Genomic DNA, 18,153 nt, shown 5'->3' with positions numbered 1-18,153 from the left:
CGGGGTTGTACTGCCTGCGTTCAGACCTGAACTTTACCACTACCTTGCTGAGTGGTCTTGGCAAGTTACCTGACCTGGACTTCAGAGTCCTTATCTTATAGAGCCATCGTAACACTTTAGCTAACATTTACATGGCACTTGCTCTGGGCAGGGGTTCACCATGGGAACATGGCCCCCTGGCTCACAGGGGCCCTGGCTGAGGCCCCAAAGACAGCCTGTGGTCAGGCCTCGCAGGGTCTGAGCCATCAGGGCACGTGGTGGTCTGGCTGCTTCTTAAAGTTCTCCTGTGACGGAAAGTTCCTTTTAATCACTTCCAGGCTTGTGGTTGATTCTGGCTCCTCCAGGCAGTCTCCCCAGAGGGGCTGGGGCACCCCAGCCCCCTTCCCTCAACACAGGAACCAGATTCCTGGGGGGAATGGAGGGCCCATGTACCCCGAGTCTCAGGGAGAGGGCACAGTCACCCAGCCATGCCACTGGGGCACTCATGTCAGGCTGTGGGCAACACCCATTGGCTCAGCGCCCCCGACTCGACTGTGCTGCACAGAACGTCTAACTTTCCTTGGGTTTCACTGCAAAGATGGAAAAATGTGGAATTAATCTCCCCTGTAGCATGCTTTTGACTTCACTCAGATTTTAAAGATCTAAAACAGATGCAATAAAAGGGGAATCTCTTTGCTGTGGGGTCTTGTGAGCTATCAAAACAGCACAGGGCTGCTGGGCCCAGCGCCTGCCTGGCTCAGCCTCGTCTCCTGGCAGCTCCAGCTCTGGCTCTCAGGGTGGTACACATCCGTGTGTACACATGCGGGGCTCTAACTCAATGGTACCCTGGCCAGCCAGCCGCCACATGTCAGAGGTGAGTGGGGGCGGAAGGGGCTAACCCATCTCCCTTGGGAAGGGTTGCTGGTCTGGGCTCAGCTCTTCCCACCACCAAAGGTCTGTGTCTCGGCCCCAGCCTGAGACTGGCGCCTGAAGGTCTGTGGGCCAGAGGCCTTCAAGTCAGAGGTGTGAACACCCGCTCACAAGCAGCCGGCTGATGGCCATCAGAGTGCCAGCCTCACAGGCACAGAGTTTCTGTCTATTCCTGCTCCCAGGCACAGCCCCGGGCATGTCACAGGTGCACACTGACTGCTGGATGGACACACGCCAGACCCTGAGTGCCACGAGGATGCAGAGGAGGCAGGTCCAGGTCCCGGGGCACCTGAGGATGACCCTGCCTGGCTGCTGAGGGACATTCCCCCAACTTGGTTTGGATCTGGGGAGGCTTGAGGGAGCGGTGGAGGAGGGAGAGGAGGGCAGACAGGCTGGAGCCCGAGGGGTTGCTGCCAGCTGGCCTGGGGAGGGAGGAAGCCTCCTGACCTCAGCAGGAAGTGAGGGTGTGCAAAGCAGGACAGAAATCCAGGAAGCAGCCCAGTTCCTCCCCTTCCCCCGCCCGCCATGCCCGACCTGTTGGGACTGAAAGCTTCGAGGCCTGAGCTTTAAAGGCGAAGGAATGGAGATTCCCGCTCATGCTGATGTCTGTCTGATAGGTTAACTCGTCCAGATCACACACAGCTGATGCACAGAAAAACAAGCTTCTAAAGACATTCCCCCCAAGCTGCCTGGGCTCAGCAACTGTCTTTTTAACCACTCCTCATCATCCCGCAGCCTGCTGCCAACATCACAAAATGAGCTTTTGTCCCTTGAGCCCTCTAGTCCACATTTCTGCTTCACATTATCTCAGGGATATAGGATTTCTCCGGCGTTTCTGCACCCCCCCCCCCGACCCCCACCTCTAATGAGGACTAGTTCTCTTCAGGAAGTATATGGAACACTATTTTCTATTGGTGGATTAGCTATGGGATTAGAGAATCTTGGCTAATTTACCTTCCTTGTGACCTTATAACAATTCCTTTTAAATAAACACAGGCTTTTCCATATTACTGCTTACCCCCAAAGAAGAGGCTGTAAAAAGCAGGTCCACTCACCACCATCCATAAAACTGGATGCTCCCGGGACCATGAGGTGCAACCCCCACCAGGAGGAAGACCTGAGCCACATACTCTCCACCAACCCTGGCTTCTGCCAGCCATGAAGAGGCCACCTGGGAAGCCTAGGGTCAGGGAGGGACACGACCCCAAGGGGCAGGATGCCAGGCACTACGCAGGCTCTGCTGTGCTCTGGCTCCAGGGAGAGTCCAAACAGGGCATGAACCTTGGCCACCTTCAGTATCCCATTCCTTCAGATACTCAGATTTTCAGCAGTCCATATACAATAGTCAATTAGCCAACACCCAATAAAACACAACTGTCACAAGTCAGAGAGATTGCTCGATAGCTTGCTAGAGGTCTGAAAACCTCAGTACAGCCTGGCAAGTCAGGTTGCGGCCCTCATCCAACAGGCCCACCACAGGCATACAGGACTCACAGGCTCCCCCTGCCCTGCTGAGTGCCCACTGCCCATCTTGGGAGACCCAGCCTCTCATCTTGGGCAGTTTGCTAAAGCCACCAGCTAGGTACTGTTCAGAATAGGGGTTACAGAACCATTTCCCCCAAATGCCATGCTCTGCTCAGCTGAAAGCTCCTTTCTGCTTTTTCTCCTCCACCCAGCCATGGCTACCATGGGGAGAATGAGCGTCTGTACCAACAGTCCAGGCCCACAGGGCCCTCTGCTGAGAGGCAGAGACAAATGGCAGGCCCGACAGCAGCCCCTCGCAGCTCCCGTGGTGCTTCATTCAGGAGAGCACCAAGGGGCCAAGCGGTCAGCTAGGGCTTGGTTAATCTCAGAGCTGCGTAGGCCCATTTGGGGCTGCCCATCACAACCAGAAGACTCATGGGCCCCTTCTCATGACCTGTGCTTGACCCTTCTCGGGAGGGCCCTTGGGTCCCCAGAGCAAATCGCCCAGGTCCCCTTCCTCCGTCCTCTGAGAACTATCCAGAGCCAGGCGGAATGAGAGGTCCCTGCTCAAGACCAGTGCTCCAGCTGCTGCTCTCCCCCCGCCCACCACCGCAGCTCCAAGCCCGCTTGGGGCCTCCCAGGAGAAATCTCATACGACCGTGAACACTCCCAGGCCCAGAGGTAACCGCAGCCTTCCCGAGCCCATGTGGTGGGCGGGAGCATTCCATCTGCAGCTTCTTTGGGGAGGGGGTGCTTCTGCCACAGCCACAGACGGGACAGAACACAGAGCTGCCACCCAGCCCCCTTCATGGCCCGCCTCTGAGTACTGCCAGCAGCGCCGCCCTGGCTTGGTACTCCCCAGGCCTCTGTATTTGCAAAGCCAGAGAAGCCTGTGGACAAACTGCCAGAACGAGCAACAGGGCTGGGGGAGGGCCAGGGCCAGCTGCTCTGCAACCATCTGGAGGGGGACCCAAAATGTCCAATAGACCAGAGTGTCTTCAGTCCCTTGTCCCCAGGAAGTAGCCTCTTAACAGGAAAAACAAGTCTCTTGTCTCCCAATCCCGAGAGGCAGGAGCCCCGGCTGTCCTGAACTCAACTGTGGCCCCAGGGCAGCCCTTAAATATCCATAAAGAGGCTGGCAAGCCCACTTGGGATTGTACACAGGCGAGGCAAGGTGGAGGCATGCAGTTGAGGGAGGGCCTGCTCTGGCAGAAACCAGCAACAGTCATCCCCGTGGTCGTGTGTGCATGTGCCGTGGCGGACGGGGTCGGGGGAACGTGCACACACCCCACAGACAGGGGTCGATAGCACTTTCACTGTACACCTTCCCAACAAATTCCATCTAGACACCCCTGGGAGGACACGCCCCCAGATAAAATAGAGAAACTGCTCTAAAATCTGGAGTCTGTTTCCACAAACAACGGTCGGTCTGTCCAGGAAAGAGGGACTCTGAGAGCCCCTCAGAGCCGTCAGGCAGCTCAGTCCATGGCAGGAGGGCCCAGGAGTCCCACACCTCCCACCAGGGTAGAACCAGAAACCCCGCCTGAGCACCCCATCAGAAAGGAAACTGCAGGGACCATGGCGGGCGGGGGGCTCAAAGCAACGTGCCACTGTATCCAATTCCCCAAAGCAAACAGGCCAAAATCCTTATCCTCATTGAGTTAGGTCATCAGAGTCACAACAACCTGGACCTTCTAACCAGCAGGGCTGGGTGGCCTGCCCCCGCCTGCTTCCCACGGCTTGGGTTCCAGTCCTGGAGCCCAGCGGCCCCGTGACTCACAAGAACCTAAATGTCTGACATCACAGTCTTGAGCACGGCTGCCATGAAAAAACACAGTTGGGACAGGAATTTCATGGCTTGATATTTTTAAAAAGCAGCAAGACGTGAAACTGGAGTCAAAAATAACTTTGCTGTGGGTTTCTGAGGCGAGACCTCGCCTGCTGGGCCCAGGCCCCTCACTGCAGCCTCCCTGCTCCCAGGTACTGTCCACACGACCACACCTCAGCCCTTGCCCCTGAGGAAGATGCAGGGCCTCCACAGCTTCCAGACACCACCTACCCTCTGTCACTCAGAAGGAAGCAAAGGGTGCCAGGGTGGGAGGTGAGGACGCTGACTGTGAAAACAGCTTCTCCCTGCTCACTGGTTAGTTTCCCAGCACCTGGGAAAGGGACCCTGAAATCATTTGGCAGCACCCCCACAAGAACACAAAGGGAAAGGTCAGGGCCTCTGTCTAGACACTCACTGAATGTCTGTCACCAAGCAGGCAGGCCTGGCAGGGGTCCACCTGGAGCCCTTCCTCTCGGAGTAGCCACAAGGGGAGGGGCCCGGCCAGGGGCAGCAGGGAGCGGAGACTCACAGAAAGAAGGCCATAATAATAGTCTCAGGCCCCACCTGAGATGCTAACCCCTGCTGCCCACCTCCAGGGCAGATAGATGGGCAGGGTCTAATGTCTCCCCTCCATGGAGGAGGAAACCACAGCTTCCCCAAGTCCACACAGATGCAAAGAGGCCAGGCTGTACCAGAGCATCCGGGGCTTCCGACTCCTGGCTGGAGCTCTGCTCTGGCCTCACGCAGGCCTCTGCAGTCAGGCCATCTATCTCAGGAAGAGACGACTGACTGGAGCAGGCCCAGCAGGACACTTGACAGGGTGGCCGCAGGACAGAATGGGGGTGGGGGGCAGGACAGGCTCCCAGGAGGAGGGGGAGGGCACATACATGGTACACAACAGCCACATCTATGACCTCAGCCCGAGCTCCTCTTGAGAATTCCCATGAGGGGTTTTGAAAAACAAGAAGTCTCCCAAAGAAAAACCTAAATCTCATTGTTAGGGAATACATTTTCCGCAGCAACCATTACAATGATTCAGTTCAAAGGATGGCTGTCAAAAGATGTACATACATCTTTGCAGAGCTTCAGTCTTGGCCCAGCTGCCTGGATCTGGGTTCAACGCTCCCATCTAGTGCCAACCCCCAACCCCGAGCCACCTGATTTTCAGTAGGCACCCTGGTCCCTCCTGCCACCTCCTGGACCTGGGGAAAGACCTCCGCTTTATTTCCCTCCCGTCCTAATGCCTAGTCAGACCACTAGAGCCTCCTGGCAGCTCAAAAGCACTCCTGGGACTCCAGCAGTTACAGAGGCCTGTGGCATGTCTACTCCTGGGTCACCTGACCACACTGGTGCGCTCCCACTCGGATCCCGAGAACATCTCCCTCAAGTCCTGCTTAACAGTTGGCACCAGTCTAGCACCCAGGTAACCTGGAGCTTCCCCACTGCGCTCAGAGGACACGAGCAGGCTGGGCTGTCCCCACTTCACATGCGAGAAGGCTGAGGCTCTGGGAAGCCCCGTCCCTGCCCAAAGTTACCAAGGTAATGAGTGACTGGAGCTCGCCCCCAAGTCCAGGAGAGCAGGTACGCCCAGGCTAATGGGCAGTGGCTCACTGAACTGAGCAGAGCAGCCTTGACACCCAAGGGTAGACCACGGCTCCCCACAGGTAACAGGGACATGTAAGGTGGCCAGGTGGGATCAAGGTCCTGAGGAGCTCAGTGGCAGTGAAACCCCAAACAGCAACTCTACAGGGGCAAAAGCGGGGGTTCTCTCCAACACAAAGAAGGGCCAGGACAAGGGGGTGTGCTTTCTGGCTAGTGGCCTCAGAGGCTGGGCCACTGGGCTGTAACCACAGACCACTAAGCAAAAGCGTCCAACTGTAACCTTCAGGAAGGTGAGGTTTGGCCTGCAGATAAACTCAGCAGGTCACACCCGTAGGAAGGCAGGCTGAGGACCATGAACCTCCACAGCGGGGTGCCGGCTATAACCTGGGACTCTGTGACTCCACTAAACATCCTGGCCACTGCCCACTGCAGCCCCAGGCTTCTTCCCTGAAGGATGTTCAGCAGGACAGAAGCCCGTTGTCCCTCTCAGAGGCTGCTCAGAAGTAGACCTCCTTGTGGGGGAGGGGAGGGGCAGTGAGGTAAGGGAGAGGGGACTTTGAACTAAGTACGAGTCAGTGTTGGGGTGGCCGAGATACCCTTAGCTCCTCCAGAGCACAGGCGTGCATCAGATGGTGAGAAGCACTGCCAAGGGGCAGCACCCACAGGAGGCGCAGAGCCCGGCTGAGATATCCACACAGGACCAAGGACGGCAGTGGTCATCCAGCTCTACATCTGAGGGGAGCCTCCAGAAAGGATAGTCCACGGCCATGCTGGTCCTAAAAGGAGGGGCCAGGGACCCTCCAACCTGAATGGGGCAGCTCTGGCTGGGGCTGAACACCTCAGTGAGAGCCTCAACTCCAGGAGAGGACGTGAGCATGGAAAACAACCGACGACCAAGCCTAAGGTGGCACGAGATTTAGTGCAGACACTCCTCCAACACACACCATTTCGAAAACAGGTTGCACTCTAAGACCTCGATGGGGACTTCACCTTGGAACCCAAGCCACACTCTAGCTTCCAGGAACGCACACCGCCCAGCACAGCGGGTGACTGGCTGACGGGCTGGGCCTTTGGTCAGGCGCAGCGCTGCCTGGACTTGCAAAGGGGCTGAAAGGTGTGAGCCCAGCCACAGGCCAAGGCAGAGAGGCTCACTTCTTCCCTGGGATGCCAGTTTCTTACGAAGTTACTATCAGACTCCTGACTGCTAACACATAACAGAACCTTCCGTGTACGCCTTTAAAATACAGTGACAGGAAATGTTTTTAGTGTTATACTCCTCTGGATGCAATGAGGCTATTTTTAACCACCCTCTCAGACTTGATTTCCAATTTTATCCTATAAAGTTCTAATTCATTCCACCTCCCCTGATCTCTCACTTGACGAGGCTGTGAAGAACACGAGGCAGGCTGGGCGCTTTCTGACGGCTCTGCGGTGGGGAATGTTTTCTAAGTCTTTGCTTCTCCCCCTCGCAGCACAGGCCTTCTCTTCCAAGGCTCAGGGCGCTCAGGGATGTCAGTGTGATGCGCATACAGTCTCACCATCCCCACTAGTCACTGACGCCTGACATTTCCCCTCAAATGTCCATCCGGCAGTGGGTCCAAGCCGTGCCGTACTAGCTGGGATCCTGTGACACGTGGACCACGTGACGCCACGTGGAGGAGCTCTTAGAACTTAGCCTGGAGCCAGCGGTACAGAAGAGACACCATGCCACTTCACCCCCATCTCCATCAGAGATTCAAGGGTACTCTGCCTCCTTCCTACGCCCTCCCTCTACCTGTGAGCTGGCACAGGAGAGGGGTCTACACCCAAAGCCAAGATGGGCAGGAGCCTGAGGACCTTTACATCCTGCGGTCGCCCAGGCGCCACGCCACCTACATGCCTCACGCTGGCTGTGCTGGACTCTGCTCATTGCTTGGATGCGCTCGTGGTCCCCACCTCCACCCCCAGCCCAGCCCTGCAGGCATCCTGCTGCTCCCTGCGCAGAACTGCTCTTCTGCCCCAGGACGAGAGGCCCCCTGGGTATGCCCACGGTGCTGGCTGCCACCTCTCGCCAGGGCATTCTGCTTCACTGAAATCTCTGCACTGCACAGACCGCTGTCCATGAGCAGCTAGGTACATGTGTGCGCCTGGTGGAGGGGGGGCCACATGGGCCTCAGGGATGAGGGTGGTCAGTGCCGCAGCTAACATTTATGGAGCAGCTACCCAGGGGTAGGCACAGGCCCAACACTGCTTGCAGACTCATCGCCTTTAATTCTGACCACAAATAGGGCAGGCTCGGGACTTCCCTGGTGGTCCAGTGGCTAATACTCCGCACTTCCCAACGCAGGGGCCCTGGGTTCGATTCCTGGCCAGGGAACTAGATCCCACATGCCACAACTAAAGATCTTGCGTGCTGCAACTAAGACCTGCTGCAGCAAACAAATGAGACATGGCAAATGCGTGACAGACAAGCACGCTGGGGCCTGGAGAGCCACAGGGGTATCTCTAAGGCTGCTCGGAGGACAAGGAGCAGCGCCAGCTCAAACCCAGAGCCTGGCTGCCTCTTGGCGCCTTGACTCTCTGTGCACAGTTCTTGCATGTCCCCGGAGTGTCCACCCAGTGAAGACTCGAATGAACGGACAGTGCTTCTTTCAGAGCTCTGCTGCGGCCCAAGCCAGCACTGGGTGGGCACTCCCTGACAGGATTCAGTGTTGGTGATTTTGGGGTCCAATGGCTTGGTCAGGGATTGAATGGCTGGAGAGACAGGATCCCAGGGCAGGCACTGCCATTTCATTCATTTGGGCTGAAGAGTAAGTACACTATAATTATGTTTTTTTAAAAACCCAGGACTGGCAGGCCAACTTCAAATGGCCTGAATGCCAGGCCGAGTGCAGATGGGGGGAGTCACGTCACAGCCTACCTGGGTGAGGACGTCCAACTGGCCCACGATGTGCTCCAGCGTGCTGGTCAGCGACTGGGGCATGCTCACGGGCTCCTGGGATTGGCTCTGCATCGACTCCTGACTTCTGCCCCTGCCTGGCGGGACGAGGGGGTCCACTTCTGGCTGAAGACGATGAAAGGAAAGAGAGCCCTTTAGTCTCAAGGAAACAATGAGGAAAAGAAGAGCCCCTCAAAGGATCAAGGGGAAAATCACCAGCAAACTTGAGAAGACGAGTTCCAAATGTTGGTGAGCAAGGGCGGGACTCCACCTCTGGGCCCTCCTTTCCAAGTGGAGACTGAGAGCAAGGAGCGGAATCAAAGTAATTGGCAGTCCAGGCTGCAGGGCCCTGAGAGGGATATCAAGTTGGGCTCTTCGAGGTCCTCATGAGAGGCCACAGGCTGCCAGCTCTTTACAAGACCTGTAACCTTCAGTGTGACGCCTCTCAGAGTCCAGGGCCCCTGAAGTCTATGCTGGACCCTGAAGTCACCCTTCCTCCTAGTTAGCCCAACGACCACTCCCCACCCCAGGGATGGGATGGCCCAGAACTAAGGGAAGGGTCCGGCCCTGCCCTGGCACAGATCCCCTGGGGAGACAGATTCTATGTGAAAGTGCTGGTCCAATGGCTGGCGGAGTCAGCATCCACAAGACAGGTGCCCCATGCTGCTTCAGAGAAGACTCCAGGAACCTGAAGGACTTGGTGCTCCTGTCTAAGATCCTCAGTCCCCAAATGCAGAAGCCATCCTCCCCTGCCACCACCGTCACTGGACAAGTGATTTCCTAAATGGACTAATCTAGTCCAATGCGCATCTCCCCAAAGTTAGGCACTGCCCTACACACAAAGGCTTTTCCAGACCCCGGAAGCATCGTGCACGTGTGCAGCAGAGCAGGATGCTGGGAACCACCTGGTTCCCAAGGACATAGTGGCAGATGCCTCAGGAAGATACAATTCCTCTATGGACTTGTTCCCTGTGGGAATGACATGCTCAGTGAGGCTGACACTCCGCAGTGTCAGTTTTGAGGCCAGCCCCACACCCCAGTAACTCGTAAATGCAGCCACCCTTAGGACTCCATGTTTTCAACCATAATCTGACTGACAGACATTCAAAATGTTACATGTCATTCTTTGGCTTCTGCCAGTCCTCCAAGGGCTCTCCACAGGCTCCGAGAGAAAATTCAAGCCCCATGACAGGGGACCCTGCTCTAGCCTGCCTCCCTCCCCAGCACTGCTCCCACCTCTGCCCTCTGTGCCCAGCTCCCAGGGTCCCCTCATCCACCCTTTCTTTCCCCTGCTCCAAGCATCCTGATCCTCCACTCACCCTGCAACCCCTCATCCCCAACCAGAAGCCCCCCTGTGCCCCTGCACAGCTGGACCTGCCCTACCCCATCCTGCTCCTCCAGCCGCTGCACATCCAGAGACAGGACACATGAGCGGCAAGAATCAAAGCCAGCCCGCACACCACCCGCCCACGTGTCCGTGTCTCTCCCTGTCCCCTGCCTGCACGCATCACTCCTCTCCCTTCTAAACCCAGGACACATCACTGGGCTCAAAGCCTGTCAACTCCCCAAACACAACAGAGCCCAGGGCACTCCAGCCAGCACTACCCCATCCTTCACAGCCATGGCCACTGCAGAATACCAGCTACGACTGCGGCTCTCCTAGGATCAGCAGCCAGCGGGCATCTCATCTGAGCTGGCCCATCTCCGAGACAAATCCAGTGGCTCTGCGCTGGGCATGCTCCCCTGGACAGGCCTCAGCATCCTTGAAAAATAGTCCGCCCAGAAGACAAGTACCGACCAGCAAAGAAAGGCAGCTCAGCACATGGCCCCTACCTGCATATTTCCCTTTATTAGGAAAGTGTTCTAATCTCATAGCTAACAAACTCTCAAGTACACGTCAATTTGGACTTGGGAAAATGCAGGCCCCAGTGCTTAAAGAGAACTTGAATGTAAGACACAAACCTGAGGAGCATAACTGAAAACAGGGGCAGTGCCACATCCACACGCCTGCTGTCTGCTGTGGCCACTGTTAAGACCTTGGCCCGTGGGGCCTGGGGGTCTTCCAGTCCTCTACAAGTTGTTACACTTCAGCTCTCAAACCCCATCCACCCCAAAGGGAAATGCTTCAGAAGCCTGGACTGGCCTTCCCCACAGCGGCCCCCAGACCTAGGCAGTTCTGTTGGGAGACAGAGCAGAGTGCAACAGGAAGAGCAGGGACTCAGACAGCCCCTGGCCGGCATCTGAGCTCTACCCCTGACAGGCTAGGTGGCCTGGGCAAGAGTTTTAGTCCCTCTTAGGGCCTCCACTTCCTCATCTGTAAAATGGGGGTGACAACTGGGCCTGCACTTCCAAGGGCTGGACTGTGAGGAACGCTTATCTACGGATTACCCACAGGGAGGAGCCTATGCCCACTGCTTCCAAAAAACCCCGTTCCAGACAAGCACGCTCTTCCTTCTGTCACTGAGTCCCCCTGGCTCCCTCAGGAAAGGCCACCAGAGGCAGGATGGGAACCTGGCAGCCCTCTGTCCTGACAACCAGTGTCCTCAAGGAGTGACCAGTTGGGCGCTACCTGCTGCCTGGGAAGGACGGGATAGAAATTCTGAGTGTTTCTGCAAAATGGCTCAGAAACGGACAGTGCCAAGCCAAGCCTCTGGAGGCAGGGGTGGGGATGAGTGCCACTGACTTCAGCAACAGGAACCCTCCTTCTGAGCCCAAGCCAAGCCACTCCAAAGGAAGACTGAGGACAGCAGCCACATGCCCCAAACAGGGCAGCGGCCTCAGGAAGAGAGGCTGCAGGAACCTGAGCTCAGACAGGAAGTAACTGCCAGAAGGTACCCAGCCTCCAGCCTTGCTCACAAGTCCAGGGTTCTGCCTGCCCTGGGCTGTCCCTCCAGCCACACCATTTGCTCTTGCTCTTGCTTTCACCAGGACTACAGACATTACAGCGCTTACCACACTGCCAGTCCGGCACATAAAGGACTCTGCTGGGGTTTACTTGTCGCTCATGAGCCAGCATTGTAGAGGCCACTTAACTTAATCCCTACAGTGACCCTTCACAGCAGGCATCACTGGCCTTCACTTTCAGATGGGGAAGCAGAATCACGGAGGTTAAATAACTTTTTCTAATACAGGAAATTACAGCTAGGATCTAAACTCAAAGCACAGGCAGTTCCTGACAGGAAGCAGCCTCTGACAGGGGACATCACCTATGGATTTGCTTCCACATGCCCAGTGCCTCTCTTCCATCTTCATGGAGGCTCCCAGCTCCCGGTTCTAATATTTTTTACGTCATTCCCCAGCCCCACCTGCCCTGGAATGCTTGCATGGCAGAGCTGAACACAGAGCCGGCAGGCCCTCCACACACACTCGATGACACCTCAAAGAGCCACCATGACAACATTCCTGTGGAACGACACCTCCCCGCAAGGCAAAGGGCCAGCAGTCCCGCCCCACATAGCTGCTCACCTGCACTCGAGCACTTTGCAGATGTGGCATTCCTCAAGAGCTTGGCAAGTAAGTGACAAGGCAGAGATAAGAAGAGGATGGGCGAGAGTAGGGAGAGGCGCATGTGACAGGCTGTGGGTAATGACAGTGACGGGACATCAAGAGCAGTGCTTAAGGGGTTGTCTGTTCAACATCAAAGGGTACTAGGGGCCCTGCCTGACGGTCCTCAGCTAGGTCTATCACAAGTAAAATTGTAACGGCTTTCAGTTCAGTTCAGTCGCTCAGTCGTGTCCAAATCTTTGCGACCCCATGAATGGCAGCACGCCAGGCCTCCCTGTCCATCACCAACTCCCAGAGTTCACCCAGACTCACGTCCATCGAGTCAGTGATGCCATCCAGCCATCTCATCCTCTGTTGTCCCCTTTTCCTCCTGTCCCCAATCCCTCCCAGCATCAGGGTCTTTTCCAATGAGTCAACTCTTCACGTGAGGTGGCCAAAGTACTGGAGTTTCAGCTTCAGCATCATTCCCTCCAAAGAACACCCAGGGCTGATCTCCTTCAGAATGGACTGGTTGGATCTCCTTGCAGTCCAAGGGACTCTCAAGAGTCTTCTCCAACACCACAGTTCAAAAGCATCAATTCTGCGGCGCTCAGCTTTCTTTACAGTCCAACTCTCACATCCATACATGACCACTGGAAAAATCATAGCCTTGACTAGATGGACCTTTGTTGGCAAAGTAATGTCTCTGCTTTCCAACATGCTACACATACATATGTAGGGAGCTGCACCAAGTCAACAACTTTTACCAAATAAAAACATCTTAACATTGCAAGAAAAAAAAAGGTGAAACTCAGAATTATGCTGTTGTTCAGTGGCTAAGTCGTGTCCAACTCTTTGTGACCCCATGGACTGCAGCACGCCAGACTTCCCTGTACTCCACTATTTCCCAGAGTTTGCACAAACTCTTGTTCATGGAATCAATGATGCTACTGAACCATCTCATGCTCAAATATATGAGTCAATCTAACTTTGTGGAAATCTCACTTGGGCTCTGCGGGTATCCCAACCCTGGCGCAGGATCCTGGGCTCCCACAGTAAGCTGACCTGCTTGCCTCAGTTTCTGTTGCTGCCAGCCTGTCATATGCTACCAGGAGCTCAGCACTACACACAGTAGGAACTGCATAATATCTGTGGTTGCTGTCAGCCACTCAAATACACAGGTAAGCAACCCATGTATCTTCATTATAAAACCAAGTAAGAGCAGGGCCTGCAGGGCTTTCCTGGACAAGAAGTCAAGCCATCGGGGTAACTTCTTGACTGTTCTCCACACTGACTACTCTGGTCTGACGTTTCCATCATCATCAAGAAGCAGACATGGATAACAAGCTCCCGCCCAAGATAACCCCATCCTAACAAGAAAGAGACAGACAGTCGAAAAGGGTCTGAACTTACCTCTGGAGAAGGGAATGGCAACCCACTCCAGTATTCCTATCTGCACAATTCCATGGACAGAAGAGCCTGGTGGGCTACATTCATGGGGTCGGAAAGAGTTGGACATGACTGACAGTTCAGTTCAGTCACTCAGTCGTGTCTGACTCTTTGCGACCCCATGGACTGCAGCACGCCAGGCCTCCCTGTCCATCACCAACTCCTGAAGCTTGCTCAAACTCATCTCCTTCGAGCCGGTGATGCCATCCAACCTTCTCATCCTCTGTTGTCCCCTTATCCTCCTGCCTTCAATCTTTCCCAGCATAATGAGTAAGTTCTTTGCATCAGATGGCCAAAGTATGGGAGTTTCAGCTTCAGCATCAGTCCTTCCAATGAACACACAGGACTGATCTCCTTTAGGATGGACTGGTTGGATCTCCTTGCAGTCCAAGGGACTCTCAAGAGTCTTCTCCAACACCACAGTTCAAAAGCATCAATTCCTTGGCACTCAGCTTTCTTTATAGTCCAACTTTTACGACTGACAGTTAACTTATCTTAAATCAGAGTGTTGAGATCACAGAGCAAACAACTAGCCTGGAATTTAAGTAAAGGCAGACTCTTTCAAGAAAAACAGGAAGTGAGCATCGGTCACCTCCGGCAAAGCCTGCAAAAGTGGGACACCGAGTGCCATCAGGTTCCATGTTGCAGCCGCAAGGCAGAGGCCGGTGGAGGGGAGAGCCCGGGACGAGGGGAGCCTACACAGCTTAGAGGGCCTTCCAAAATGGGGAAGGAGCACATCCAGGCTGTACACTGTCACCCCATTTACTTCACTTACATGCAGAGTACATCACGCGAAATGCCGGGCTGGATTAAGCACAAGCTGGAATCAAGATTGCCGGGAGAAAGAGCAATAACCTCAGATATGCAGATGACAAAAAGTGAAGAGGAACTCAAGAGCCTCTTGATGAAAGTGAAAGAGGAGACTGAAAAAGCTGGCTTAAAGCTCAACATTCAGAAAACTAAGATCATGGCATCTGGTCCCATCACTTCATGGCAAATAGATGGGGAAACAGTGGAAACAGTGGCAGATTTTATTTTCTTGGGCTCCAAAAATCACTGCAGATGGTGATTGCAGCCATGAAATTGAAAGACACTTGCTCTTTGGAAGAAAAGCTATAACCAACCTAGACAGGATATTAAAAAGCAGAGATATTACTTTGCCAACAAAGGTCTGTCTGGTCAAAGCTATGGTTTTTCCAGTGGTCATGTATGGATGTGAGAGTTGGACTATAAGGAAGGCTGAGTGCCGGAGAACTGACGCTTTTGAACTGTGGTGTTGGAGAAGACTCTTGAGAGTCCCTTGAACTGCAAGATCAAACCAGTCCATCCTAGAGGAAATCAGTCCTGAATATTCATTGGAAGGACTGATGCTGAAACTGAAACTGCAATACTTTGGCCACCTGATGCAAAGAACTGACTCACTGGAAAAGACCCTGATGCTAAGAAAGACTGGAGGTAAGAGAACAGGATGACAGAGGATGAGATGGTTGGATGGCATCACCGACTTGATAGACATGAGTCTGAACAAGCTCCAGGAGTTGGTGATGGACAGGAAAGCCTGGAGTGCTGCAATCCGTGAGGTCGCAAAGAGTCAGACAAGACTGAGTGACTGAACTGACTAACTGAACTCAATGGTCTTCTCCACAGACCTCTACTGGGCATTCATTAGAAAGATGGGGTGGGAAGGGTGGGGTGCAGGGACGGAAGAAGACCATCCTTGAGGGTGCAGGCCTGGAGGAGGAGAGTAGTCACAGAAAAGGCACGAAGCCCCACCAAGATCCTTGTCACCTGTGGAACACAACTCTTAACCTATGAGAAGAGCAAAAAGAGATAAAACCCTTTATTCCTGTGGGAAAGGCAGGAAACCATCCTGACAGATCACTGAGGTCTTCAAAGGTTGAGGGAGGGGCAGCACTGCTGAGAATGCCCTACTCCTGAGACCCATGGACACGGAGCCTAAGCCTGAAGCTGGCCCAGGACACAGAGAATCCCCCCAACAAAGCTAGCGAGCAACAGGCAACAAGCAGTAACAGCCTACTGCCAGGGCTGGGACAAGACCATGGACACAGACACTCTCTGAGGGGCAGGCCCCCAGGCTAGACTGAAAGCGTGGGGTGAAGCAGGAACACTGAGAAAAATTCTCCAACACCCAGACCTCACCCTAAATGCAAGGTAATGCTAAACTAAGCTCAACTCCTGGTAAGACTATTTACGTCAGCCTCTGCCATCCTCAACATGTTGACTGGCATGCAATAAAAAATTATGAGACACTCAAAACGGCAAAGAAGAGACTTCCCTGGTGCTCCAATGGTTAAGACTCTGTGCTCCCAATGCAGGGGCCCAGGTTCAATCCCCGGTCAGGGAACTAGATCCCATATGCCATAACTAAGTTCCAGTGCAGCCAAATAAACAAATACTAAAAAAAAGAAGAAGAAATGACTATTGATAAATGTAACAACATGGGTGACTGTCAAAATAATTAGGTCAAAAGAAACCAGAGTAAAAGGAATATATATCTGTATGATTTCATTTATATCAAATTCTGAAAAATGGAGACAGCAGATTAGTAGTTGCCTGGGGCTAGAGATGGATGGACAGGATTGGCTACAAAGAAGCACAAGGAAATCTGGGAGATGATGGAAACATGCTATAGTAGTATAGAATACTGTAGTCACGGTAGTGATTACATAACTACTGAAACTCACAGAATGGTTCGCTTTTAAAAATGGTGAATGTTACTATTTGTATATTAATAAGTCTGACCTAAAAAGATGCAGTTACAACTGAAATGTCCTTGGGACCCCACCAGCCCATCACACGACACTGCGCTTGACGCTACCCATCACTGCCACTCTGCTCTCAAGGTGAAAATCCCTGCCCGGCCAGGGGACACTAGCAGCGGGTGAGACCTAAGGCTGAAGACCACAGGTGAGGTCTGTGAGGGCCACCACTGGTCTGGGGGTGATGGTTTCCAAATGCAGACGTCCCTGGTTGTTAGCAGATGTACCAGGCAGGGTTTCTTAAGCAGCAGCCACCCAGTCTATGGAACTTTGGCCTCAGCCGCTCGGGGTCCATACACAGCTTGCCAGTCACGAGCGAGCGAGGTCTGCATACAGCTGGCTGGAAGCCAGGAGTGGCTGGAGTTTTACCACAAAGATGTCACAAGCCGACCTGACAGAATAGCCCCCTCTGGTTGGGTGGGGTGGTTAATTATTAACATTTGCTCAAGGCTGAAATTTCTCCTTTTCTTCTAATCTCTAACACTGGACCTTGTCCTCTGCCCAGGCTGCTCCAGAAACAGAAACTCTGTAATAGACCAAAGTATCCAGAAACTACTGCCCAAGGCTTGGGTCTGACTAGAGAGAGGAGATGGGAGTGACCTGGGTGGGCTCACTGGTACCCTCCTAGTACAGACCCTGAGTGCAAAGCTGGAAGAAATGGACAGACACACACACCATGGTTAAATCTCTTCAACCTAATCTCTCATCCAACTGCTCATCACATAGTCTGCTAAGCAAGGGTATAGACTCACACACACAGACATTTCTTGGTTTTCACCTCATGCCTTTGGCTTTGACACTTGGCCCCACAGAAAGTTAACAGTAATCCAGTCTGCCTGTCTCCCTGTCTGCTAAACCTGGCCTTGGCGAGGGGAGCAGGGGACAGAGCCGAGCTCACTCGGGCTCCTCTCAGCTCCGGCTTCTCCAGTGGAAACAGGCACAGCTGTTTTCTCAAGTCAAAGCTCAAAAGAAAGCTGGTACTGTGTCCCCACACATATTTGTGGACTAGACCTACTACAGTCTTGTCTGCTCTATAATTTAGGGTTCCGGCCTGGAGTCCAACAAGAAAGGAAACTTCTGGTTCTAAACATAGCCCTGAACCCAAGAGGAATTCTGGCTTCTTAAAATCATCTAATTGTTCTGTAGTCTTGCCAATGTTCTTTCAAGCCAGCCCAAGCACGAGCACTGAGTTTGGTTGCCGCTGCTGGCTTCTGTGTCGGGTACGAGCATGCAGGGTGCCGCTTTGAGTTCTCCACACCAGACTCCCAAGAGGGCGGGGCCCTGGGTCTTCTGGGCACTGAGTGAGCCAAGAGGCCCAGCGACAAGGGGCTGGACGACATCCTCTGAACCTAATCAGACTCTAAAAAGTGACAGATCCCAACTCAGTGTAAGAGCCACCTTGTGACCCCAGGCTCCCACCAATGGGAAGCAGACAGGGAGTCCTCTGAACTAAGAATCTGTGAAGAGGTCGCAGGATGGGTCTAACATGGAGGACGAGGGATCCACATGCCTGACCCACACCTCCTCACTCAGAACCGGTGCTGTCCAAATGGCAGGACAGCAGGCGGCTTGGCCCACTTTCACACCTCACAGTCCCCTCCTGAGACACCCTCTGAGGCAAAGACCATGCCGCCTCAGTCCTCCTATTACCCCTGCATGGGTCACGTGCCTCCCTGGCATGCGGGAGATGTTAAATGTACAACCAGGGAACCTGCTTCTTC

The 18,153-nt window shown here is 54.1% G+C and overlaps 1 protein-coding gene across 8 annotated transcripts in view; it reads right to left on the bottom strand.

The window, feature by feature from the left end:
- POC1A (POC1 centriolar protein A) overlaps window positions 1–18,153 on the bottom strand; it is a 120,149-nt gene that overhangs the window by 9,944 nt on the left and 92,052 nt on the right. For all 8 annotated transcript variants that reach the window (XM_069561444.1, XM_069561445.1, XM_069561449.1 and 5 more), the window contains one exon: window positions 8,703–8,846. In XM_069561444.1, the coding sequence (XP_069417545.1) occupies window positions 8,703–8,846 (144 nt within the window). The remainder of the gene's footprint in view (window positions 1–8,702; window positions 8,847–18,153) is intronic.

Source organism: Ovis canadensis, chromosome 19 (genome assembly GCF_042477335.2).
Source record: "Ovis canadensis isolate MfBH-ARS-UI-01 breed Bighorn chromosome 19, ARS-UI_OviCan_v2, whole genome shotgun sequence".
Lineage (NCBI taxonomy): Eukaryota > Metazoa > Chordata > Mammalia > Artiodactyla > Bovidae > Ovis > Ovis canadensis.
Note: the sequence above shows the minus strand (reverse complement) of the source record. Positions and strands in the feature narration are given on the sequence as shown.